Below are 26734 nucleotides of genomic sequence, written 5' to 3'. Positions count from 1 at the left end.
AAGGCTAGAAATTCACTTTAGAGAACTTGACAGGAAATAGCCATGAAAAATCACAGAACTAGATGTTGGACAGTGGAGCCTAGGTTGTTGCCATCTGTGGCGTCACAAAGAATTGGACACAATTAGCGACGGAACAAAAACAACAGCATAAAATGCTGGAGAATGCCAGGAATGCAGAAAGGCACTGACTGGTAGTAACTAGGGGAGACAGAGGTGAGGGGTGCAGGGGGACATGTCTTATTTGTCTACTAGTCCAGCCCTGCATGTGCCTGGGCTGCTTGGTGAACACTCTTTGCATGAAAGAATGAGTGACAATGGATGCATGATGTCCAGGTAAATATGACAAAACACACCCGGGTGATCTCTAACAGTGATCACACATCTTTGTACCCTTGCACTCTTGTAAGTAAAAAAGTGTATTCAGGTTCCCCAAAGTAATGATAACTCTCGAGAAAAAGAAAGTGTTACTTGCTCAGTTGCGACTCTAGGGACTGTAGCCTCTCAGGCTCCTCTGTCCATGGAATTCTCCAGGCAAGAATACTGGAGTGGAATGTCATGTTCTTCGCCAGGGAATCTTCCCAACTCAGGGATCGAGCCCAGGTCTCCTGCATTGCAGGTAGGTAGATTCTTTACCATTCGAGCTACCTTCAGTTCAGTTCAGTTCAGTAGCTCAGTTGTGTTGACTCTTTGCGACCCCATGAATCGCAGCACGACAGGCCTCCCTGTCTATCACCAACTCCTGGAGTTTATTCAAACTCATGTCCATCGAGTCGGTGATACCACCCAGCCATTTCATCCTCTGTCATCCCCTTCTCCTCCTGCCCCAATCCCTCCCAGCATCAGAGTCTTTTCCAGTGTGTCGACTCTTTGCATGAGGTGGCCAAAGTATTAGAGTTTCAGCTTTAGCATCAGTCCTTCCAATGAACACCCAGGACTGATCTCTTTTAGAATGGACTGGTTGGATCTCCTTGCAGTCCAAGGGACTCTCAATAGTCTTCTCCAACACCACAGTTCAAAAGCATCAATTCTTCGGTGCTCAGCTTTCTTCACAGTCCAACTCTCATATCCATACATGACCACAGCAAAAACCATAGCCTTGACTAGACGGATCTTTGTTGGCAAAGTAATATCTCTGCTTTTTAATATGCTATCTAGGTTGGTCATAACTTTCCTTACAAGGAGTAAGTGTCTTTTAATTTCGTGGATGCAATCACCATTAAGTATCTGCAAAGAGTCCTGGCCCTGGGGGTTGGGGGTGGAGGGAGGACGCGACTGTGTACATAGAAACACTTCTAACTGCAAATCCTGCCTGGTCCCCATAACCCCACTGCTGACTCATCATCCCATCACGCTGTTCTAATTTTTCCTTGTTGAGTTCAGTTCAATTCAGTCACTCAGTTGTGTCCAACTCTTTATGACCCCATGGACTGCAGCATACCAGGCATCCCTGTCCATCACCAACTCCCAGAGCTTGCTCAAACTCATGTCCATTGAGTTGGTGATGCCATCCAACCATCTCATCCTGTTTTCCCCTTCTCCTCCTGTCTTCAGTCTTTCCCAGCATCAGGGTCTTTTCCAATGAGTCACTTCTTCACACCAGGTGGCCAAAGTATTGGAGTTTCAGCTTCAGGATCAGTCCTTCCAGTGAATATTCAGGACTGATTTTCTTTAGGATGGACTGGTTGGATCACCTTGCAGTCCAAGAAACTCTCAAGAGCCTTCTCCAATATCACAGTTCAAAAGCATCAATTCTTCGGCACTCAGCTTTCTTTATAGTCCAACTCTCACATCCATACATGACTACTGGAAAAACCATAGCTTTGACTAGATGGACCTTTGTTGGCAAAGTAATGCCTCTGCTTTTTAATATGCTGTCTAAGTTGGTCATAACTTTTCTTCCAAGGAGCAAGCATCTTTTAATTTCATGGCTGCAGTCACCATCTGCAGTGATTCTGGAACCCCCCAAAATAAAGTCTCCCACTATTTCCATTGTTTCCTATCTATTTGCCACGAAATGATGGGACCAGATGCCATGATCTTGGTTTTCTGAATATTGAGTTGTTTTTTTTTAATTTTTTAGCTTTACAATATTGTATTGGTTTTGCCATATATCAACATGAATCCACCACAGGTATAAACGTGAATGTTGAGTTTTAAGCCAGTTTTTTCACTCTCCTCTTTCACTTTCATCAAGAGGCTCTTTAGTTCTTCTTCACTTTCTGCCATAAGAGTGGTGTCATTTACATATCTGAGGTTATTGATATTTCTCCAGTGATCTTGATTCTAGCTTGTGCATCATCCAGCCCAGCAAGTCTCATGATGTACTCTGCATATAAGTTAAATAAACAGGGTGACAATATACAGCCTTGACGGACTCCTCTCCCAATTTGGAACCAGTCTGTTGTTCCATGTCCAGTTCTAACTATTGTTTCTTGACCTGCATACAGATTTATCAGGAGGCAGGTCAGGTGGTCTGGTATTCCCATCTCTTTCAGAATTTTCCACAGTTTATTGTGATCCACACAGTCAAAAGCTTTGGCATAGTCAACAAAGCAGAAGTAGATGTTTTTCTGGAACTCTCTTGCTTTGTTGATGATCCAACGTATGTTGGAAATTTGATCTCTGGTTCCTCTGCCTTTTCTAAATCCAGCTTGAACATCTGAAAGTTCACAGTTCATGTATTGTTGAAGCCTGGCTTGGAGAATTTTGAACATTACTAGCATGAGATGAGTGCAATTGTGCGGTAGTTTCAGCATTCTTTGGCATTGCCTTTCTTTGGGATTGGAATGAAAACTGACCTTTTCCAGTCCTGTGGCCACTGCTGAGTTTTCCAAACTTGCTGGCATATTGAGTGCAGCACTTTCACAGCATCATCTTTTAGGATTTGAAGTAGCTTAACTGGAAATCCATTACCTCCACTAGCTTTGTTCGTAGTGATGCTTCCTAAGGCTCATTACACTTCACACTCCAGGATGTCTGGCTCTAGGTAAGTGATCACACCATTGTGGTTATGTGGGTCATGAAGATCTTTTTTGTATAATTCTTCTGTGTATTCTTGCCACCTCTTCTTAATATCTTCTGCTTCTGTTAGGTCCATACCATTTCTGTCCTTTATTGTGCCCATCTTTGCATGAATTGTTCCCTTGGTACCTCTGATTTTCTTGAAGCAATCTCTAGTCTTTCCCATTCTATTGTTTTTCTCTGTTTCTTTGCACTGATCGCTGAGGAAGACTTACTGATAAATGAAAAGTACTTTCATTCCTTGTTTCACACTGACTTCCTCCACTCAGAGGATGCACCCCCATCCTAAGCACCCCCATCCCTGAGCACTGGGCCACATGTGAAGTAACTAACATCTTCATAAATCCTTCTGAGTTGAATGAAGGAATCCTTAATGCTCCGCCACTGTGCTTACACCGTGAAAGCCATGAGGCCATGAGAGACACCACTGTGCCCCTTTCCACCAGCTTCCATCTCGCCCCTTCCACCAGCCTCTTGCCTGCCACTGCCCTCTCACTTGTCAGAGCTCCTGCTAGTGGCTCCGATGCAGGTCTGTGTGGATATTCTGAAAGCTGCCAGGTCAGCCTTCCCTCGTTCTTAGGCTGACTGAGCAGCTACCAGGCTGCCTGTGCTTTAGTTGCACTGTCCTCTCTGGTCTTAACCTTTGATGACTAGCCCTTGTGCATCTCTGGTAGTTGAGCATTGACATGGAGCTAGAAATGCTGGTTCTTCATCTGGTGAGCAGGGAGGATGCTGTGCCACGAGCCTGGCAGGCTTGAGGCTCCTGCACCGCAGAGCACTCCAGGATCACGCCTAACACCTGAGGAAGTGTTTCTCAAGAATCAGTCCAGACAATCAGCGTCGGAATCACCCAGAGTGGTTGTTATAATGTAGAGTCCCTGGCCCCACCCTAGACAAAGCAGCTCAGAATCCTTGGGTGTGGAGGCCTGGAATGAGTATTTTAAACGGGCCCTCTGGGTAATTCTGATGCATACAGAAGACTGGGAGCCACTTCCTGGGGCAATGTCCTGTGTCCCCTCCCTCTTTCCTACCCTCCTCCTCAGAACAAAGGCTTGCTGAGGTCAGGGATCCACTAATGGAAGTCCCGGGATCTGTAACCTTTCTTGGGTTGAAGAGCCCTAAGTTGAAAAGCCCTAGAAAAGGCAGAAGAACCAGAGATCACATTGCCAACATCCACTGGATCATGGAAAAAATAAGAGAGTTCCAGAGAAACATCTATTTCTGCTTTATTGACTATGCCAAAGTCTTTGACTGTGTGGATCACAATAAACTGTGGAAAATTCTGAAAGAGATGAGAATACCAGACCACCTGACCTGCCTCTTGAGAAACCTGTAAGCAGGCCAAGAAGCAACAGTTAGAACTGGACATGGAACAACAGACTGGTTCCAAATAGGAAAAGGAGTCCGTCAAGGCTGTATATTGTCACCCTGCTTATTTAACTTATATGCAGAGTACATCATGAAACATGCTGGGCTGGATGAAACACAAGCTGGAATCAAGATCACCGGAGAAATATCAATAACCTCAGATATGCAGATGACACCACCCTTATGGCAGAAAGTGAAGAAGAACTAAAGAGCCTCATGATGAAAGTGAAAGAGGAGAGTGAAAAAGTTGACTTAAAACTCAACATTCAGAAAACTAAGATCATGGCATCTGGTCCCATCACTTTGTGGTAAATAGATGGGAAACAAAGGAAATAGTGGGAGACTTTATTTTGGGGGGTTCCAGAATCACTGCAGATGGTGACTGCAGCCATGAAATTAAAAGATGCTTGCTCCTTGGAAGAAAAGCTATGACCAACCTAGACAGCATATTAAAAAGCAGAGACATTACTTTGCCAACAAAGGCCCGTCTAATCAAAGCTATGGTTTTTGCAGTAGTCATGTATGGATGTGAGAATTTGACTATAAAGAAAGCTGAGTGCCGAAGAATTGATGCTTTTGAACTGTGGTGTTGGAGAAGACTCTTGAGAATCCCTTGGACAGCAAGGAGGTCCAACCTGTCCATCTTAAAGGAGATCAGTCCTGAATATTGTTTGGAAGAACTAATGCTGAAGCTGAAACTCCAATACTTTGGCCACCTGGTGTGAAGAACTGACCCACTGGAAAAGACCCTGATGCTGGGAAAGATTGTGGCAGGAGGAGAAGGGGAAGACAGAGGATGAGATGGTTGGATAGCATCACCGACTCAATGGACATGAGTTTGGGTAGGCTCCAGGAGCTGGTGATGGACAGGGAGGCCTGGCGTGCTACAGTCCATGGAGTCACAAAGAGCTGTACACGACTGAGCAACTGAACTGACTGAAGTGGTTCAGACAGCCGTCCATGTAGTGTAGGGTCCTGAAGTCGCCAGAAGCAGACTAGGGAGGATTGTGATGGAAAAATTTGTAGCTGGGGAGAATGTCAAGGACCCAGGAGCAATTTTTAAAAGCAAGTCTCTTAATCTTACTTATTCCTTCACAAAGCTGATCCTCATTCATGTCTTCAGAAAATACTCATATCATCAGAGAAGGAAGGATGTGAGGTGATATAGAGAGGAGGAATAAAAGGAGATGTTCTTTAGAATGTTCTTCAAAACATTTTTTTCAAGTGAATTTCAGTAACGGCTAGCACTGTTTTCCTGCATAGTGTGATGTTATTTAGGAATCAACCAGTTTGCTTCATGAAGCTCAGTACATTTCATAAATGCTTTACAAGTCAGACATTATAAAAAATAGCCTTTTACATTGTAATATTTATTTTTCTAATTATAGCACTCTACTTGGAGAATGTAAATTTCTGCAAAGAGAGTGATTAATGATTTAAAAGCTAGACATCAAAGCTTCTGAAAAGATAGTAATCTGGGCATCCAAACAATTTCAATTATGAAGGAACCAGAATATCTAATTAATAAGCTTTAGATACATATTAGGGGATTTAATTTCATTGCAGTAATTAATTTCCATATAACATGGAATCAAATATTAATAATTAAACCAAACACAATCCCTAGATTAAACAGAATTATGTTTTTCTCAAACAGTGGTTCAGGAGAAAAGCATAAGCTTGGAGGACAGACAGACCCACAGCTCAATATGGGTTTTGCTACAAAGTACGTGTACAATTTTGGGCTGTTTCCTCACTCATAAAATGGGGGCTCTGAGAGCTGCTGTGTAAGTAGCTACCTTGCAGGGTTGTTGTAAAGATAAAAATATGACATCAATCTTTTTATCCCAACCCTGGCACAGAGTAGATGCTCACTAAGGTTAACCAATTTCTTCTTTCCCTGTGTTGTCTAAATTAAAAAAAAATATTAATATTTTAATTTTATGAAATTTCTAACACTTTCATAGTAAACCAAGAGTTACTGGCTTTAGTTGATATAACTTTTTAAAAGATTTGTTTGATTTGGAGCATTTTTAAAGTTTTTGTTAAGTCTCTTACAATATTGCTTCTGTTTTATATTTTGGATTTTTGGCCACAAGGCATGTGGAATCTTAGCTCCTCGACCAGGAATCACATCTGCACCCCTGCACTGGAATGCATAGTCTTAACCCCTGGACCATAAGGGAAGTCCCTCAGCCAACATAATTTTAATGACAGCTAAGATCAAACAATACCAACTTGCTCTGCCAGTCAAAGACGTCATTACACGTATCTGTTTCTCAGGCAGAGAGCTAAGAAGCCCCACGCTTTACTGCACAGGGATGGACCACGGACGCCTTCTCAGCACTGACCACAGCTACACAGTTTAAATGACATTTGACCCACTCACTCGTTCCTGGCCGAGCGTCTGAGACATCCACCAAGGGCCCCGTGGCCTGCGACACCGATTGGTAATGGACCGTGTGTGTCACTGTCAGGGACTTCTGTTTCGCGGCCTCTCCGAAGTCAGCGTCTGTCAACAGGACTGTGGAGCGATCGTCTGCAGAACAGTGGAGATACAGGAAACCAGACACGATTATCCCCAGTCAGGGACTTCCTGACCACTTCTCTCCTTAGTACTTGCATTATTATTTTCTTTTTTAATTTTAAAATTTTTATGAAAGTATAAATTCTTTACAATGTTATGTTAGTTTCTGCTGTACTGTGAAGCGTACAGTGAAGTGAAGCTATATGTATACATATATCTCTTCCCTCTTGGACCTCCGTCCCATCACCCCCGTCCCACCCCTCTGGGTCATCACAGAGCACGGAGTTGAGCTCCCCATGCTACACAGCAGGCTCCTACTAGCTGTCTATTTTACAATTGGCAGAGTGTGAATGTCATTCCTGCTCTCCCAGTCTGTCCCGCCCCTTCCCCACTCTGTGTCTACATGTCTGTTCTTTATGCTTGCCTCTCTATTCCTTCCCTGGAAATAGGCTCATCTGTACCAATTCCCCCTCTCCAGATTCCACTTTATTGTTAATAGCCACAGCAATAAGAACCTCATCTCAACCAGCAAAAACAAAAAAATATTCAAGCACTGAATTAGAATGACTCTAGGACGCAAAAAATAGGTTTTCCTTCTTTAAGGAGCATGTCTTAAAGAGAATGACCATGGAGAAAGGCTTCCTGTCTCTCCTGGTTTCTTCTCATTAGGCACACACTGATCTGGGGAGGCCTATTGGGTGGCTGTCCATTTAACAGAGTTTGGGGTTTATGTGTTTGTCAAAAGCTCGCCTGGACACCACCAGCCTTGTCAGCGTCGCAGAGGAATGGGGCTGCTATTGTAAATAAGCAGTTTGTGGTCCATCCCTATTTCTGTTTGTGGTACAAGAAAAACTGCTCTGCGGTGGTCTGTCCTGGGGTGATGGTGAATGTTCAGGATGGGCGTGGGGGGAGGGGAAGAGAAGGGCCAGTCTTCTCGGTGTCCTGATTCCTTGATTTTAACTGTTCTGGGGTATATCTGCCTTCCCACTTCTCCCAAGCTCCAGGGACTCTTCTGCATTCTGTAACTGACTTTTCAAAATGACTCACTTGTCAGATTTCCCAGATCCTACTGGTTCAGACACTTGAAGGTTGGGGAAGCCCGGACACAGATGGATTCACAGCATTTTATGCTTCGGGAGGAGGGGCAGGTGGTCAGGAGGTGTGTCACCGCTGTTCTGTCTCAGATTTTCACTACTTTGTTGTGGTAATAATTTTCTCGTTTTCCTAAGAGTTTTTTGACTTCGAGGGATACTTTGACTAGGGTATTTGGATTTTTCATACATTTTCAGGTACCACGGGCTGAGATGATGTTCATATGCAATTATCAGTCAGCCAGGACCACATCGCAGCTGCCTTGACATGGAACGGTAATGGGAAAATCATAAACAACACTGCTAGACGTCTGTGTCCAAAAAAGGCTCTGAACAGAACGAACCTTACAAAATCAAATTACTCAGGCTCTGGCAGGAGAGGAAAACCTCTTGAAGTCAGAATAAGATTTCTTGGCAGAAAAACATAGGAAGGACTGCCAGGAGGTTGGTGGCACCCAGCGTATGGTGTAGCCAGGCTGGTGCTACGATGGGAGCCAGGACTCAGCAGCCACCCCTCCACACCCTCTAACAGGGCTGCCTTCCCCTGGAGACAGGTTCTTACAACTGGACCAGTATCAGAGGCCCCACACCTACCTTTGTTTAGATCCCTAACACTGTGCTGTGGTTTCTAGCATACAGACCTGCTAAGAACATACAGAGGACCTGTGGGGTTGGGTGTGCAGTTTTAATGGGGCATTTCAAGTGCCTATCTGTTTTTGAGGTTGGCCATCCATTCCGGCTAGAAATTAATGGCACTCCCATATCAGATCCTTGTAGGCAGAGCCCAGAGCGTTTGAAAGCATCACGTCTCTACGTCCTCAATAACTAGAAAATGCCATCAACCAACTGTCAGGTGCCACTGGGAGGTAAACGACTCTTGGTGATGGACGATCCTGCCACAATTATGGTGCATCTTGGGCGAAGGGTCGTTGCTACGTACAGAAGCGACGGGCAGACCTTTCTCTGCTGTTGGGTCGGCAGTGACCAGCTACTGGGAGGTGACACACCACTCCCAGGATCCGCCCAGTGATCTATTTTATCAGGCATAGGTAGAATTATTAAGTCTAGTGAGGAATAGTTAGCAAATGTCGTAATTGTATTATAAAGTCAAAGGAGTTACAATTTGATTTCTGAACTGATGCTTGAAAGGAAATCTTAGGGGTTTTCCTTAAATTTAATTTTTATTTTATCTTGGAGTATAGTTGATTTATACTAGCTAGCTTCAGGTGTACAGCAAAGTGATTCACTTATAGACACATATCCAGTCCTTTTCAGATTCTTTTCCTGTGAGGGTAATTATGAGTTATGAGCAGAGTTATGAGCAGAGTTGCCTGTGCTATATAGTAGGCCCTTGTTAATTATCTATTTTAAGGAAATCTTAGTCTTAAAGCTCAATTCAGTAGGTTTGATAATAGAGATTCCGTATATACTATAGGAAAGGTCATGAGAAGCCACACACGGAGCCTTGCCTGATCTGAGCCAACTGATGAAATCTCAGGTACTTCAGGATGGGTCCTCAGACAACACGGCAGTATTTGATTGAGGGCCACCACCTTGGACTTGACTGAGCTGTGCTAAGTGCTGTTATGCCTGAAGCAACCTTGAATCCAGCAACGGCATCCCAGGCCTCAGAATTTAGGAGCCACGAGGTCAGATATTTCTGCTCTTCTATTAGAGACAATACAGGGCAGGGTGGGGACAAGGGGCTACGGAGGGTTCTGGCCTGTTAAAACTGTCTTCCTGGCAGAAGGGATCAAGGGTCCATGCCAGAAGGTGGGTCACTTTTGTCAAACCACAGAGAAGGGCTGTCCTGGGATGGAGTGCCAACAAACATCTTCCAGAACAAACACAGAGTGAAGTTCGAAAAGGGGCAGCCTAGGAAACCTGCCTCAGAGTCTGTTTCCATGGATACCAGGGGGGTCCAGCCATACTTCTAAGGGGAGGGGTTCTGGGAGGTAGCCTTGTTGATATGGAAGCAGGTGACAGCCACCGAAGGTGAAGCAGGGGGCCAGAAGGGGGCTCTGCTTTGGTTCCGCTCCTGTCCGTGTGACCTTCAAGCTACAGAACTTCTTGAAGTCCCTGTTCCTAAGGAGTTTTCCTATGTGCATTGAGAGGAATGAGTTAAATAAATGCACATAAAGTACATATAAAGGATGTGATTGTTTAAAGAGCTCTGAATTATTCTTATTGTTGTTTAGTGACTAAGTCATGTTCAACTCTCTGTGACCCCATGGACTGTAGCCCACCAGGCTCCTCTGTCCATCGGATTTCCCAGGCAAGAATACTGGAGTGGGTTGCCGTTTCCTTCTTCAGGGGATCTTCCCAACCCAGGGATCGAACCCACATCTCCTGTGTCTCCTGCACTGGCGGGTGGATTCTTTACCACTAGCACCACCTGGGAAGCCCAAGGATTTAATAGCCATATTTAAACAACCCAGTATAATTGGGATGCTCTAAGGACCAAGGCAACCCACTCCAGTATTCTTACCTCAAGAATCCCATGGACAGAGGAGGCTGGTGGGCTACAGTCCATAGGGTTGCAAAGAGTCAGACACGTCTGAGTGATACAAGGACCTAACTAGTAAACTTCAGAAGGGAGCCTCATGTGTTTAGGGAGGCTCTAGGGGCAAGATCAGGGGGCTCTTGTTTGTCCATATTTCCCTGTTCCCTCTGTGTGCTTAGTCATGTCCAACTCTTTTGTGACCCCATGGATGCCGCCTGCCAGGGTCCTCTGGTCATGGAATTTTCCAGGCAAGAATACTGGAGTGTGTTGCTGTTTCCTTTTCCAGGGGATCTTCCCGACTCAGGGATTGAACCTGGGGATTCTTTACCACTGAGCCGCCAGAGAAGCCAAATGAGCTCTTAATAAATGTTAGCTATTCTTCTGATCATTGCAGCAATGGAAATATGAGATGTCTGATTCCAGAATAAATAGAACCATCTAAGCAGGCTGTGTGGACAGAGGACTTAGAGTAGAAAAAGGCCAGAAGGAGTCGAGACACCTGGGTTCAGGGCAGACAGGGGCTGAAGTTCTGCAGGTGTCTGTTTGTGATCATGGAGTAGGGGAACTGGGACTTTTCCAAAGCCGTGAGAAAGAAACCATCACAGGATATCTATGGGGTGCCAAGGGATGGAGAAAGATGCCCTGTGCAAAGACATCTGTAGAATTTAAATGTTTTCTTTAATAAAGTCCTTAGTGGAGTTGAGGAGGAGCTCAGAAAGTGGGTTTCCAAGATGGGGTCTTAGTGTGCAGCCTGTCGTGGCTTGCTTGATTACAGATGTTGTTTCTGTGGAGTGGCACTGACAGCCTCTCAAGGAAAATCCAACTTGGGTCAGAGTTGGGGTTCTCCCAGGTGAACTCTGTGGTTTATCTAAGTTCATGTCCCCCATATTTGCTGGTACTTATTGTTCTCAAAGCAGTTGTCTACCTTCTAACTTGTTTGCTCATGTAACATTCAAGATGTTCCCATATCTAGTATTTTCAGTGGCTCAGGGTTTAGGCAGAGAGGGCATGGCGGTAGCAGCCACATTGTGTAAAGCGGCAAACAGGACACCTTACCGATGGTCTCCATTGTGTCTCTCTCTTCAATCAAGAGCTGAGCCCTGGGTATGTCAATATGCATCCTCAGGGTTTGCTGCTGCTTGCTCAAGGTGTCTGAAGTCCGGGTATTTTTACTGGGAATAAAATAAGGGGGGTACATTAATGAATTTGTTCAGTGTTATATTAGGCACACCAACTAGACTTATTATCTAATTATGTGAATGCTGGTGGGGAGGGGAGGGAAAGGAGCACATGATGGTTTTTTCCTCCTTCATGCAAATGATATTTATTAATATTAAGTTTCAGCAATCAGTTGTGAGGTTCAGAAAATATCAACTGTCAGTAGAGGTTGGTTCTACAACTATCAGTAGAAACTTACTTTGGAATTTCCCATTTCTTGTGTAAAAACCAAACAAATATACATACAGAAACATTCTTAAATCAACAACATTTTCATTGGTTAGACATGAAATATTCTAAAGATGGTAAGGGAGAAAACACGTGTACTGGTTATTCCCTGGATGGGGTTTTACTAGTAAATTTGTTTTCTACATGGAGTCACTTTTTTTTGTTGTTGTTCTAGTAACAAATCATAAACCTTGTTAGCTTTCCTGACAATAGTTTAGTTTTCTGAATCCAATTACATTTTAGAAGAGAGAGAGAAAAAAAAAAGCAATTACTATAAGAATTTATCTCAAAATTTGTGTACCAGAAAATTGCTCTTAGAGTGAGCTGTCTTCTAAAAGTAAATGAAAATAGGTAGTAAAGCTGTGTGGTATAATCAAGTTCAGTTACAGCTCAGAGTAAAAAAAAAAAAAATCTGCATGTTGGACAAAAATACAAAAAAGTCGATAAAAGCTTTAATTAGCAATCCACATTAGAAAAATGGTTGTTCAATCTTTACAGAATTATAAGAATCAAGCAGATTTAAAAATATATTCTGAAATACCCTCCAGAAAGCAGCAACCATTCAGATAATTAAATCAATGTGATAATCTATGGCGTCCCTAAATCTAGCTCATTTACTGCCAAATTCTGTTTTGAGAGAGATTTGTGGTGCTTACCCGCTGTTAATTACATGTAATAGGGGACAATAAAGGTGCGTCTGTACTGAAATCTCAAATGCTGTTAGCTTCAATCAACCATTCACCAGGAGTCCCAGATTCCTCCTCGACCATGAGGACTCTTCCACTCTCGAACCATGTGGTTGATGAATGTCAATAATCCGAAGGTCAAATTCACTCAAGAAGCCCTTTACATGTTTTTATTCAGAGGTCCATGTTCATATTCTGAATATTTCACAATGGCTCTTTCTTCCTTTGGGTGTAAACAAAACAGCCCATGAAAACAGCCGCTGTGAAAGGTGCAGCAGGCCTCCTAGGACTTGATCTTGAACCAGATGTTTTTTCTCTTCAGATGAGTAACTGGGTTATGTAGCTAGACCATGCTAATTACGCAGAGCCCAAGTTCAAACGTTTTGGCCTGAATTTTTTGCATGGTCTATAAATGGTTTTAAATTATTTACTTAATCAAGTTCTCACTTTATTTGTGTGTGTATTTAAAGCAAAGATTCAGATCCTTGTACAAAATGAAGAGCATTGGTAACTCGGGGGTCTGTGGTTACGTCAGATAAGCTCTATTTCCACAAAAACATATGGGGAACTCCTCCTCTGTGAATATCTGAGATCTGTTTCGAAACTTCACGAGGGACCAGAGCTTGTCCTTGCACCAAAAATAGAAGTGTGAGCTAGTTCCTTCTGCTCCTCATGAATAGTGATGAGGCAGTCAGCGGCTGCTCAATGAACAGCTAGGAATCCACACAGCTATACTTAACAGTGAGGGGTCTGCTTGACACAGGAAGCCAGTGACATCACTGCTGTGCTCCAGTGCGATTGGCACAAGGACTGAGAATATGACTGAACTTTGTGAACACGGACAGTCAAAGCTGGAGGTGAATGCCCCTTCACCGCAAGACTAAGCTGCCAAGCCCTGTGGCAGGAAGGTGGGAAAATGACCCCATAAACCTTAAGATTCAAAGTCTAATTGTCCCTCCTCCCTTTGCACTTGCTGTTTCCTTTGCTGGGTCACAATCCCCCGGCCCAAAGGCATGTAGTTCCCCTCTCTGTCCCTCTTTTCAGAGAAGCCAGCTGGCCCCACTGTGGGAACTCCCCATTCTCCACTTAATTTTGTCTCCTCAGCACTTACAACTTTCTAGCAGGTGTTTGAATGAGTTATTTATAATGTATCTCTGCCAATGGACTATAAGCTTCCTAAAGGGTATTTTCATCTCTTCTGTCCCCTGTATAGCCCTGAAACTTGGGACAGTAAGTGACTGAAGTAGGTGCTCAATTAAGATTTGTTGAAGGTTGTTGAATGAATAATGCTTGGACACAATGGGAGCTGAGTCACACCTCCAGAAGCCTGTACTTTAGAGTCAATAACATCCTCCTCAATCTAAAAAGGTTATTAGATCTCAAGCAAGTTGCTTCTTTATCTTAATCTGTGCTGCCATATTCTATGATCTATTGTTACATGAAGGTTGATTTCCCTAAGCTATAACAACTGGTCATTAGAATAGCAGCAAACCTTTTTTTAAAAAAAGCTAATTAAGGAAACTTCATTTGTAATCTGAAAAAAGATCTGAATGTTTTTACGGTGGAAGCAAAATTGCCTCTTTTATATGATATGGGATCATGCTAAATATATTAGCTAGTTATTATTGAAATATAATCATCTGCCATCCATTTGCCATCTGGCTGTCTGATTAAAGTGACAGAGGGCTGAAGCTGGTTCCTGGTGGATGGTATTTCTGGGCTCAGCCAGTAAATTATGTGCAATGGCTACAACTTCATAAAGTCAATATTTCCTTAAGCTTTGGCGGGGGGTGGGGGGGGAAACTAATGACAATGTTTGCATAGCATCTCCCTTCCTCCCCAAAATTTGATATGGAACATTCTATAAGTATAAAGTAACTGTAAAGATATCAGGATATATCTCATTGTAATAGCTGGGTGAGCATTTTCACTGTTGCTGAAGCTGAAGCTCCAATACTTTGGCAACCTGATGTGAAGAGCCAACTCATTGGAAAAGACCCTGATGCTGGGAAAGACTGAGGGCAGGAGGAGAAGGGGGCAGCAGAGGATAAGATGGTGACATTGCATCACCAACTCAATGGACATGAGTTTGAGTAAACTTCAGGAGAGAGTGAAGGACATGGGAGCCTAGCGTGCTGTTTATGGGGTTTCAAAGAGTCAGACATGACTTAGTGACTGAATGACAACAAATAAACATATAAACATAAAAAAACTAAACTAACTTGAACTCTCAATCTGAGTTCACTTCTCTTCAGTACTTCTTCTACTTCACTACTCACAACTAGCTTTCTTATTAATACTGGTCTCTGGACACTAACTATGTGTTACTTAGTGCCTTAAGGCAACCCAGTCTCACCTTTGAGAAAGCTGGTATGCTTGAAAAACATTTTTCTTGCCTCATCCTAGAGAAGGAAAACACTTTCTATCTGTGCACGGTGGGTGACGTCCCCCTTCTCTCTCCTCTACCAGGTGACTTGCTTGGGTGGCATGGAGGAAGGTCCACAGGCGTGGGAACCAGCAATGGCAGGTGGCAGCAGGTGGGGCAGGGTTCCCCCAGAGTGGGGTCCAGCTTGTCTGTGTTTGTCGTGCGGTTGCACCTGCCTGTCTGGCTCTGGGACAGCCAACGTCACTGAAATCTGTAGATCCTTCCTTAAGGAGTGTGAATGGATGGTGAATGTTGCATTCACCTAGATCACAGGATGATACAGCTGGGAACTATTTCCAGCAGTTGTTTCTAGATGAGAGAAGCAGGGCACAGAGAGAGAAAAGGATGCCCTCCAGATCACAAAACCAGCCAGTGGCAGCATCTAGAACTTAGGTCTGTGATTCTATGTCCCAGGCTGCTCAGTCCTCACCTTCTGAGAGAAAGAAGTGGTGAAGATAGGGGACAGCGATTCTACAGGCTTCTCTGTGCCAATAGATCTGACATTCCTAGACTTCCAGGGCCACATTTGGAACATGGTTGGCCTTAACCTGACCAGACAGGGGACAAGGTCTTTTGTTGCTTGACCTGTTAACCTGCCAACCTTAGGTTAAACTGACCCTTCAAGAATAAAAGAATTGCTTTTTTTGATTTATCAACCAATTTATTATTTCCATTTAATTCATAAACATGTGTTTCAATAACTATTGTCCGAGAAAAATCAGATAGGCTGTGATACCTCTACATAAAATATAAATACGTTCTGGGTACAGGCACTTGGCCTAGAATGATTGACTGTTTTTTCATTTCTTTTTCCCTAGAGATGAGCCATGATGAAAGATATATATTCTGGTCCTCTGGTTCAATCATTTATTATTGAACTTTTTTTTTTTTAATTGGGGGATAATTGCTTTACAATGTTGTGTTGGTTTCTGCTGTGAACAACACAAATCAGTCATAATTTTATATATATATATATAAAATTGCTTTTACTTCTAAATTAATCCCATAAAAATCCACCTATGTGAGGAGCTTGGAAATTCTCCTCCTTTTCAATCATTTTCATCCTTTGGGAGAAAACTACCTTAAATATCTTAAGTGGGAGTAATTACTAGTTTTAATGTTCCTAATTTCATGTTGGCAACTGTCACCTGCTAATATCATTACTGATTCCTGTTCTTATCAATAGGTGGTCTTTCTGCCATGGTAATTGCCCCTATTAACAAAGAAGGAAGAAGATGCTTTCTGACGTCTTACCTGGCATTCATGAGGGAGAGAACACAGCAGAGAAGCTAACTCCACATCACACTAATGAAAGAAATGTTGCACTTGTCAGGAAATGCAGACCTCCCTCCAGGGACATGGGCTTTGGGCAAGGTTGAGGGTCTAGGAGATGACGAAGGAAGTGGCCAGAAGCTATCTGGGAGGACACACAGCTGCAAGCACCAGGCTAGGGCACAGATCACTGAGGCGGACTGGGCTGCAGACAGGGACGGGCCCCTGGGCTGAGCAGATCACACCCACTCTAAAGCGGGCATCAAAGGCAGATGCAGACAGCCGTGGTCATTGAGGCTGTGTCTAGTGTGGTCAGAGCACTTCCAAGAGAAGCCAGAAAGCCATAGTTTTGTGTGAAATGTCTTGATTTTTAAATGTCATCAACAATTTTATATTTGTAAGGCTGCATTATAACTTACTGTATTAGATAATTTTTATAAATCAAATGACTCTGGCTTGTTTTCCAGATGTTTTGTCAGATTTGTTCAACACAAGTGCACGTGTGTCTGGCAGCCTTCCCTGCGACCACTAGCCAACAAGGACGGGCTTGCACAAAAGCTTGGGCCCAAGACACTTCATACAGCTTTTCATAATTTTCTCATGCAAGTTTGATCTAGTGTGATAGGATTAGACAGATGAAGAAGATATTTTACAGGCCATTTGAATCTCTGAGCTCTACTCTGAGCTCCAGATTGGTGCTACCAGCTTCACTGGAAGCTTAAAAAGCATCCTCAGTTCAACATGATCCATGCAAGTCCTTTCATTCTGATCAATATCCCCTTCCTTTGCCCTACATTAAAAAGGTCCATACACCAAATCTGTCATCCTAATCTCGGCATATGGCACCAATGTTTATCTAACTGCTCACACCAACGATTTCAGAGTCATCCTTGAGTCCTTCATTATCTGTTACTAACAATTCATATTGTTTCAAACCACAGCATGGGCAAACAAAGGTGTCTGTGAGAAACGTAACCCATGGGCCAGTGGTATTCAACCTCTGTCTTAGGTCTTCAGGATACTGCTATGGACACGTCTCTTTGTGAATGATAAGAAAGTACTACTTTGATATGGAAGGGTAAGGCAGGAAGTTAAAGCCAACTGTGGTGGGGTAGGGTCTGGGAAGAGACCTTATATGCCATTGTTTTTATCTTCTACATTAGTCATCCTAGAATGACAATATCAAAGTCACCATCGGGGCCCTGATGTTTTTCTTTCTTTTTTCATTTTGGTTGTACCTTACAGGATCTTAGTTTCCTCATCAGGGATCAAACCCAGGCCCCAGGCAGTGAAAGTGCTGACTCCTAACCACCGGACTGTCAGAGAAGTCCCCTGACATTCTTCTCACCTGGTTCCTAGACACTGATTATCCTCCTGTTACTTTTGGTTTAAATTTTTATCATAGACAGTGCAAATATGGGAGTGGCTTGTACAGTTACGAACACGCTCTTATTCAGTTATGCCTAGTTGTTCATTCATTCAACAGCTATGAGTGGAACAATTATAGTGCTGGTTTCTCATAACTCAGTGATGAGACAGGTTATGACCTCTGAGGCCAGACTAAACAGATATTTGCAGTAGAAGTTGGTGGGTGCTCTGGTGGAGGGGGTGCTGAAGAAGCCATGGGAGGTGAAGGCAAAGAGTTTTTATTGATCAGCCCATCAATTTGAACCCATTTCCTTTTGTGGATTCCTTCTCACCTGGCTAACATTAGGAAGAAGGCTTGACCTTAAGGTGGCATATTTGGTGGAAGCAAAACCAAAGCTTCTTATTGATACTTATAATGTGTCTCCTTATTCTCAGGTTAATGGGAAATATTCTATTGGTTGAGTCTATCAGCAGCAGCAGCAGCCAATAAGATAACTACCTACAGTGTGCATAACAGCGCATTACTTGGTATCTACTCCAACTAGGCATTACATGGCTATTTAGTTTCCTAGAATGAAAACTATACGTCAGATAGAAAATGGATTATCGAGACAGTCATTAAATGAAAAGAAATCATCAAAACAAGTTGGAAATTGCTCTTTTAAACATGATATTTAGGACACTAGATCTTTTTCTTACCTCATGAGCATTTCAGCTAAACTCTTTGCATCTGGGGAAAGAAAGCTAATATTAGTACAAGATAAACAACTCACTAACATTCACTTAAGCATTTCTGACAAATATTCTACAGAATCAGATAACAATAGCCATTTTTAAATGTAATAGTATATTGAGATCACTACTAATAACTGAAACTTTTATGGATTCCTTATTTCTTCTAAATGAGGCACATATAAATAGCCACAAAAATTCTCAGATACATGATAAAGGTTTTATTATAACCTATTCATTTGTCACTTTTCAAAAACCATTTTTATTTTCAGAAGTCAGAAAATGAACATCTTGCAAGTAATTCATTATATAGTACAAATTCCAATCTTTTTGTTATCAAAATGAAAAAGCTTATGATCTCTTAAAAAAGTCATTATTAGAGAGCTATGCATCTGTTTCGTTGATCAAATAATTATATACACTGCATATCACTATGTCTGGAAACCTAGATGTTTATTTCAAACTCAGAAATAAAACTTTTTAAATTTCTTTCCTCTGAGGACACTGTTTACCAAGACCTGGTTACCACTCCTGGTAAAAGAAATCCTGCCTAAAAATTATGTAAATTAAAAAAAAAAACTTTTTGGATGGCATCATTTTGAAATTCTAATTTCTCTTAAAATATAATTTGTTCCTTTTACACATTTTTGTCCTGACAAAAAAATGAATGTTTCCTTTCTTAGAACACAAGGGTCTTCATATTTTTCTTTCAATTTTCTTTAAAAAGCTTTGATGTTAAATGTTCAATGAATGGAACTTTCTGGGAATGGATTCAGCTGACTGTGAGTGTGAGTGAAGCAATGCATTTGTTGGAGCATTTTGGTTTTGGGGGGCTGACCCTTGAATGCAGTCGCTTTCGTGTCAGGGAGCAGGATGCTATAACTGGGAGGTGTGGATGGACAGTCACAGGAATAGCCACACACAGGCAGTCATCCTGTGAACCAAAGCACTGCTCTTCAAGTCAGGGTGCCAAGTCCCACCTACAAGGAGGCCCCGGGCTTGTGCACAGATGGGTGCAGTCTGGGAAGTGAAACAGCTCCCTTCACCCCATCCATATGGCAAAGCAAAGAAGGCAAAGCAGCATTGAATTTCCCATTTATCTGCATTTACATTTATCTGCAAAGACAAGATAAGCTTCTTCCCTTCCTGAATGATTTAACACTTGCAAAGTAAATATACATATACACACATATAAGGTGCCAGAAGCTTGGGATTAATTAGCTCTATGGAACAACCAAGCACTGGCTAGTTCAATGCTCTAAAAAGAGGCTGGAATTCCGCTGCACATCAGCTCACAATGTGAAGGGAACTCAGACTCAGACGTCTTCAGGATGGATCTGTGTTCCTTGTTCTGACACCATCATCATTCTTTTTCTATTCCTGAAGCTAATCACCACAGCTTTCTCTCCTGTGATTTTTTTTTCCTACCAATGTGCCAAGGAAAGACAGCTTCCAACCAGTGGGGATAGAGGTCCCTCTGGTACTGACAAGCTCCAAAGCAAAATTTCTGTGTCTACAATTAATAGGCAGCTTCATCCACATGCTTCGGTACCCAAAGCTTCTTTGGTCTACCCTTCCCTATGCTCATCACTTACAGTGGATCCCTTTCTCTGTCTATCTTGACTACTATTTCCTCCTTCTGACTCATCTGAAGCTGTGAGCAACATCATCTTCATGGAAACTCGCTTCTTCTGTGAGCCCCCCTTGAGGAAGCTGAGAGTTGGTGGAGTGTGAAGCTGGTGGAGAGTCTGGATGACATAGCTGGCATCAGAGACCAGGCACGAATGTCTCCTGGGGGTGGGGCCAAGTAGACTAGGGTCACATGCTAGGAACCCGGATTACTTGGGACTGCCAGCCCACGTCCCCTTTATACCCATCTGAGCCCTCCTTCAGAAATCAGGAAACTGGGATCCAGATACATTCAATCATTTGCCGCAGCTGAGCAGGTAATCATAACTAGTGTCTGTTGATACAAACTCTTTTAAAATCATTATCCTCAAAGTTTTTTATACTGGAGTGGGTAGCCATTCCCTTCTCCAGGGGATCTTTCTGACCCAGGGATTGAACCCCGGTCTCCTGCATGGCAGGTGGATTCTTTACCATCTGAGCCACCAGGGAAGCCCTTTATCTATAGAGGTGGACACATGTCATATCCTTAGGGCCACACAGAGGACTGCATTCCTCATGACAGCTGACCAAGGGACACACCCTGGCAGGCACTGCCTCAGGCTGGGTCAGTTGTAGAGGAAGTAAGACTGATATCACCTTAAAGAGAGCGCACACTAACAGGGAGAATGCTCCAGGGCACAGAAGGAGCCAGTGGTGGAATTCTGAGCTCCTTTAGGAAGCAAGGAAACAGCAATTTGGGTGCAGGCTGAGATACCTGGCTTCAGACATATCGAGTCCTTTAATGTATTAAAGTAAATTGTGGGGCGGGGGGCAGTTGGGAGAGATGTCAAGGATATGATGGGTTCTGGGTCTTCTGTTCATACAGGGGGCGGGGAGAAGAAAAGGAAGAACTCTGGACACTCTCCTCTTTAAGGGCAAGAAGGGGATGTGGGACAAATTAAGAGAATATTTTTAAAATCATGGAGTCGTGGATTCTTAAAAGCATCATAGACTTTTCAAATCCTCCTCTAATAAATGTCTGAATCCCTTCCAGAGTGCCCTGGACAGATGCTACAATGAGCCGGGGCCAAGAGTAGCCCCAGGGAAGACAATACCTTTGCTGACCGGACAGTGCCTACATCTCCTCCATCACTGACCTGGCTTCCACGCCTGTTGAGGGCTCCCAACTCAACACATCAGTCTCCCTAGGACTTCAGCTTTTTTCTGTCTCCCCAGTCCAATTCTCATTTCCTCATCAGCATCTCCCTCTTTGGTCTGTCCAGCTCCAGACTCTCAGCCCTCTAAGCAGCTTGCCCACAGCAGAAAGGGCAGAAATGGCTCTGAGTCACACCCCTCACTAGGTCACATCTGTGCTCTGAAATTCTCAAAGGAGACTCCCTGCCAATAGGACTCCTCAGCTCAGGGTACCAGCCTCCTGTGCTGGACCTAGTTGTCTTTCTAGCTTGGTTCCCTCTTACTTTGAACCGCCAACCCTCTCTGAGTTTTCTGTTCTTGCATTATCTGCCAAGAGCCCCCATGATTTTGTTCCTCCAAGCCCTTGCCCCCACCCTTCCCCCAGACATGAGTTGCTCTGTACACCCTCCCGACCCAGCAGGTGATACTGGTGTTCTGGTTTCCTGGGCTTCTGAGGACCTTTGTACCTGTCTAGCATCTCTGCATCTGTTCAGCTCAGTCTTGGCACTTTGCATCATGACTTCCTGGTTTCACGCTGTCTCTCTAATGGCCCTTTTGTCTTTATCTCCAGACTCTGGTATAATAAAACCACACAGTCTTTTCCTGAGGATACAATTCATTATGAAAAACACCTTCCTATTCTTATGTTGAAATCCCTTGATGTAATTTCTCCTTGGCTATAAGAAGGGCACCTTCTGGAACCACTGAGAAGCCATTTGAATATTTCCAGGTAGCTGGCATGTCCGAGGTAGCTTGGCTTCAGTGTTCTCTTTTCTGGGCTGAATTCTCTAATTTTCTCAATCACTCCTCAGACGGCAGAATTTCTAGGCAATTCTCCACTTGGGACTCTCTTCTATGGAAGACCTGTGATTTCTTGTTGTCCTTTATTAAATAAGGCTAAGCGCAGAAACTGGTAAATTTTTTGATAGTCTCTTACCCACTGTTGGGAACACAGTGCTCATTATATGTTACATAAATGAATTTTTCACAACTTACATTGGAGACTTTCCAATTATCCCTATTAAATTTTATCTCCTTGGTTTTAGCCTTTCATCCTGTACTACATTAGCTCCCACCTGGATTTATGCCATCTCAGAAATCAGCTTAGCTCGCCTATATTTCGGCCCAGTGCTGTAACCTGGCCCTCTCTTCTCTATCAACCCTGTCAAAGGGCAAATAGGATTTGTCCAGGCTGTGGCTGATCCCTATCATGTCCTTTGATGCTCACAAACTATCCTATAACCTAAACTAATTTACTTCAATCTACTGTTTCTAGAACTTACTGTTTTTTTGAAAATGGGTATGGAGTATAGTTCCTAACACCTCTAATCTGATTGTTCAAAGATGATGTACAAAGGTCCTTGGGATTATGTCTGAAAACATTTTGTTCAGAATCTTAAAAAAATTTTTTTGGGGGGATTTTGCAATACTTTGGCCACCTGATGCAAAGAGCCGACTCATTGGAAAAGACCCTGAAGATGGGAAAGATTGAGGACAGGAGGAGAAGACAGTGACAGAGGATGAAATGGTTAGATGGCATCACCGACTCAATGGACATGAGTTTGAGCAAATTCTGGGAGAGAGTGGAGGGCAGGAAGCCTGACATGCTGTAGTCTGTGGGGTCCAAAGAGTCAGACCCGACTGAGTGACTGAACGACAGCAATGGAGGGAACCACACGACACCTTGGCTAATCTTTCCAGTGAGAGAAACCGTCCCTCTTGGGGATTATCACTGCATCGACTGGTGCCCGCAGTTTGGTTCTCATCATCTGGGGTCCTGTGTAATAGTTTGTTGTAAGCCTGGCTTGCCTGATCTACACGCAAGGAGTTAGGAAGATGACTTTAGGTAGCATCCTCTCCAGTCCTCCCCAAATCACTAGCACATAGTCGGTTTTGAAAGAGTAAATCAATTTAAATAATCAGAGGCTTTGATGATTTTCTCAAACAACCCAAGTTATCCTTTTTCCTTTTCCTTCCTGCCATCGCTCCCTCCCTTCCTTTCTCAAAATCCCCCTCATCTTTCCTTCTTTTTCTATAATTCATTTTTCACATTTTCTGGTCTTAATAGCACCTCTCTTGGTTCACACCAAAGTAAAACAGATGCTGAGTCCGTCTTCTTCTACCTGCCATCTGTTAAGATGAGAACATCATCTCAAGTCTTCTTTTCCTTCTTTCCCAACACAGCTCCACGCTCTTTTGTGTTGTCTGCCACTTTTTTCCTCCACAAATTTCAGCTCAGTCTGAGATTTAGACTTTGTGACACCTTTCTAAAGCCTTGGCTGTTTCTCTATACCCATCATTGGCTCTGTGCTCTTCCCTTCATCTTTCAGTCTGGGAGATGATGGAGACAGATTACCAGGCTTTCCTAGTGATACTCAATGATGGAAAAACGCAGTTTCAAAAAATTACATGTGGTAACACTCAGGATGTGCAAAGAGGGCTGGAAGATGATAGCTGAGAGGAGAATTTGGGCATCTTAAGGTAACTGACCCCCTGCCTTTAGGAGAGCATTTTCATTTGAGGGGTTGGGGGAGCAGTGAGACAGGATTCAGAGGAGCTTGTGAGACATGATATAGTTGACTGTCAAAGAGTTTTTCAAGAATTCAGAGGGGAAAAGAAGTGGAGAGAAGGGCAGTAGGTTAAGAATAGGCAAGCAAAAAGGAATCCTTTTTCTTTAAATATAGGGGGGCCTGGGTAGTAATGAATATAGAGATAAGAAATGAACAAACCAAATATCTTTCATGGGGAAAAATAAAATGATAAAGTCATTATTGATTCTGTGTTTAATTCCATGTTTCTTTGACATATCTTTTTAAGCTAGCTTAATACGGATGTGATAGACTATTTCTTTCCTGGATGTTCCAAAACTGAAGAAGTGTGATGGAGAAAGGACTGGGTAGAAAAAAGTGATCTCAGCTCTCCTGCTAGTCCCTACCTAACTGATGTGTGGTTTTCAAGTTCCCTTCAGTTTTCACGTCAGCAATATAGAACACAGCAGTGTCAAGATGTCAAGTTTATTCATACCTATTTGCACAGCTATTAAGAGACTAAAGCAAGACAATATAAAGACTTATGGAAAAAGGAAGAAGAAAGCATGGAAAATGCTAGCACTCTGTCAATTAATTGTGGTTCAGTTTTCGGGGAGAGGCATCCCAGCTGGGTAAAAGCATCACAGGGTGGTCTCCCTTGTTCCCTGTTCTTTGTGAACCATCCCTCCCGAGGGGTCTGCACTCGGGTTAGGCGTTCTTATCAACGAGGCAGCACAGGCGTCCAGCACTGCAGCTGTGAGTCCTGAGCACATGCTCTAATGTTTATTTTATTTTTTAAAGATTTTTTTTTGATGTGGACCATTTTTAAAGACTTTATTGAATTTGTTATTAATAAAATATTGCTTCTTTTTTTATGTTTTGGTTTCTTGGCCACAAGATGCGGGGTCTTAGTTCCCTGATCAGGGATGGAACCCGCCTCCCCTGCATTGAAAGTCGAAGTCTTTAAGCACAGGACCACCAGGGAAGTCCCTTATGTTTCTTTAAAAAAGAGGACTCTCATTTATAGGCACATCATCACTTTCATCTCCGGAGTTCTAGTTAAGTGAATGGGATTTGCTTTGCTTCATACCTCTCCAGGGCAATCACATGCACATGCGTCCCAAACACAAAACCAACTTGAGAGTAGCAGATTTCCCCCTGCTTTGCATGCATGCTAAACTGCTTCAGTCGTGTCCAAATCTGTGCAACCCTATGGACGGTAGTCCACCAGGTTCCTCTGTCCATGGGATTCTCCAGGCAAGAATACTGGAGTGGGTTGTCCTGCCCTCCTCCAGGGGATCTTCCCAACCTAGGAATTGAACCACATCACTTATATCTCCTACATTGGCACGTGTGTTCTTTACCTAGTGGGTGCCACCTGGGAAGCCCCTTCCCCTGATTTACCATCTCTCAAAAGCTCTTACTTGCAAGCTCCCTCAACAACAATCCCTGCTTTTCTGTGGAATTGAAAGGGAGCTCATAAAGCAGCTATTTTTCTAAGGGCTCTAAAGCCTCCATTTACATTTTTATAGGCTTGAAAAAAGGACCCCCAATCATCTAGTCAAATGAAAGCTGATTCCAAAGCCATGATAAAATACATAACCCAGAAAAGAAGACCATATATTCTTGCCATCTCAGAAAACTGAAAATACAAACATGGACAAAATAGAACCCACAGGCAGGGCAAAGCCCTGGGTTGAGACCACCTGGCTCCCTCCTGCTCCTGCCTGCACCCTGCTCACCCCTGTGCCCTGATCCTCGCTCCGTGGCTGCCATTGGCCTGGCTCTGTTCCCATCCCTCTGTTCCTGGGCTTTCCCACTGTAAGATATAGAAACCCTTTTTAAAAATTTAGTTCTGCCATAACACACTTGAAGTTTTGAAAGGATGATTTTTAAGAAATGAAGGTCAAAAGGATAAAAAGAAAGAAAACAGAAAGGAATGAAGAAGGAAGAAAATGCAAAGCTGAGAACTACAGTTTCAGACTTCTGATCCCATCTCAGCCCCAATTGGGACATTTATTAGTTCGGCAGTGATGTCTCTGGGGGGCCCACCCATCACTCTATTTGCATGCATATGACTCAATGCATCATGGCTACCTTTATACAAGTCTACCTTGAGTCCAAGTGTCTTTGAGCTCCCAGATGCACACCTTTCTTCCTTTAGATTATCAGAGTTCAAGCTAAGTGTCGGTCTTACAGATGAGGAGAGATTTAGCTCAGATATTTGCAGAGCAGATAAATGGAATATTATAACAGTCATGGCCCACCCCTTCAGCTGTGCCTGTGGATGGCCAAAGGCCACATTCTCTTTAGGAATAGTCTTCCAGAACTAATCGGCTTTAAACTATTAATCCATTTGAAACCATGTTTCAAATAATAGATACGCTTCTGTTCAAGGGAAGGAGGTCAGATTTTACGTCAGGCACTGATTTTTATCTTTAGCTTATTTGAAACGTTGGAAGCAGCTTTTGGCTTGGCACTGCCAGTTGACCCATACTGGCTGGGTACTTTGCACCCTCTTGGGTAAACTCATACTAAGAGGGGAAGCTTTTAGTGACCCCGGCCTTGATTACTTGACACTGGAATCAAATTTTTATAATTTGGCACTGCTGGGATCATGGGCTCTGCCAGTGATTTATTCTATAACCTTGCACTTCAAAGGAGCTAGCAATAGGAAAAAATCAGGGCATCATTTAAAGCAAAATGTGGCTTCTGAACTTGTGGATAAGGTTATAGATTTTTAAAAAAATGTAGCACTTGGAGACAATTTAGACTTTAGGAGGTCGTTAGGCTCTAAAATTAGTAATGCACTCAGGAAGGAAGAATATAGGTTGGCTAAACTGCTTGAGTCCCATTTTCTTTCTTTCTTTTTTAAAAAAAATTTACATAAAGCACGTTATGGTGCGTTATCTAACTAGGTTGCTTGTTGATACAGTGAAACAAACCTACTTATAAACACTGAGTA

At 43.1% G+C, this 26734-nt stretch overlaps 1 protein-coding gene across 2 annotated transcripts in view; it reads right to left on the bottom strand.

The window, feature by feature from the left end:
• Positions 1-26734, bottom strand: part of DSCAM (DS cell adhesion molecule) — an 859211-nt gene that overhangs the window by 23224 nt on the left and 809253 nt on the right. For both annotated transcript variants that reach the window (XM_086341570.1, XM_086341667.1), the window contains 3 exons: positions 18407-18437; positions 11567-11682; positions 6779-6928 (listed from right to left, as the gene is read on the bottom strand). In XM_086341570.1, the coding sequence (XP_086197696.1) occupies positions 6779-6928; positions 11567-11682; positions 18407-18437 (297 nt within the window). The remainder of the gene's footprint in view (positions 1-6778; positions 6929-11566; positions 11683-18406; positions 18438-26734) is intronic.

The sequence above is a fragment of the Bos grunniens genome, chromosome 1, assembly GCF_055505025.1.
Source record: "Bos grunniens cultivar Pamir isolate PY7600 chromosome 1, Bosgru_T2T1.0, whole genome shotgun sequence".
In the NCBI taxonomy this organism is placed as follows: domain Eukaryota; kingdom Metazoa; phylum Chordata; class Mammalia; order Artiodactyla; family Bovidae; genus Bos; species Bos grunniens.
This window is presented reverse-complemented; position numbering and strand designations above follow the sequence as displayed.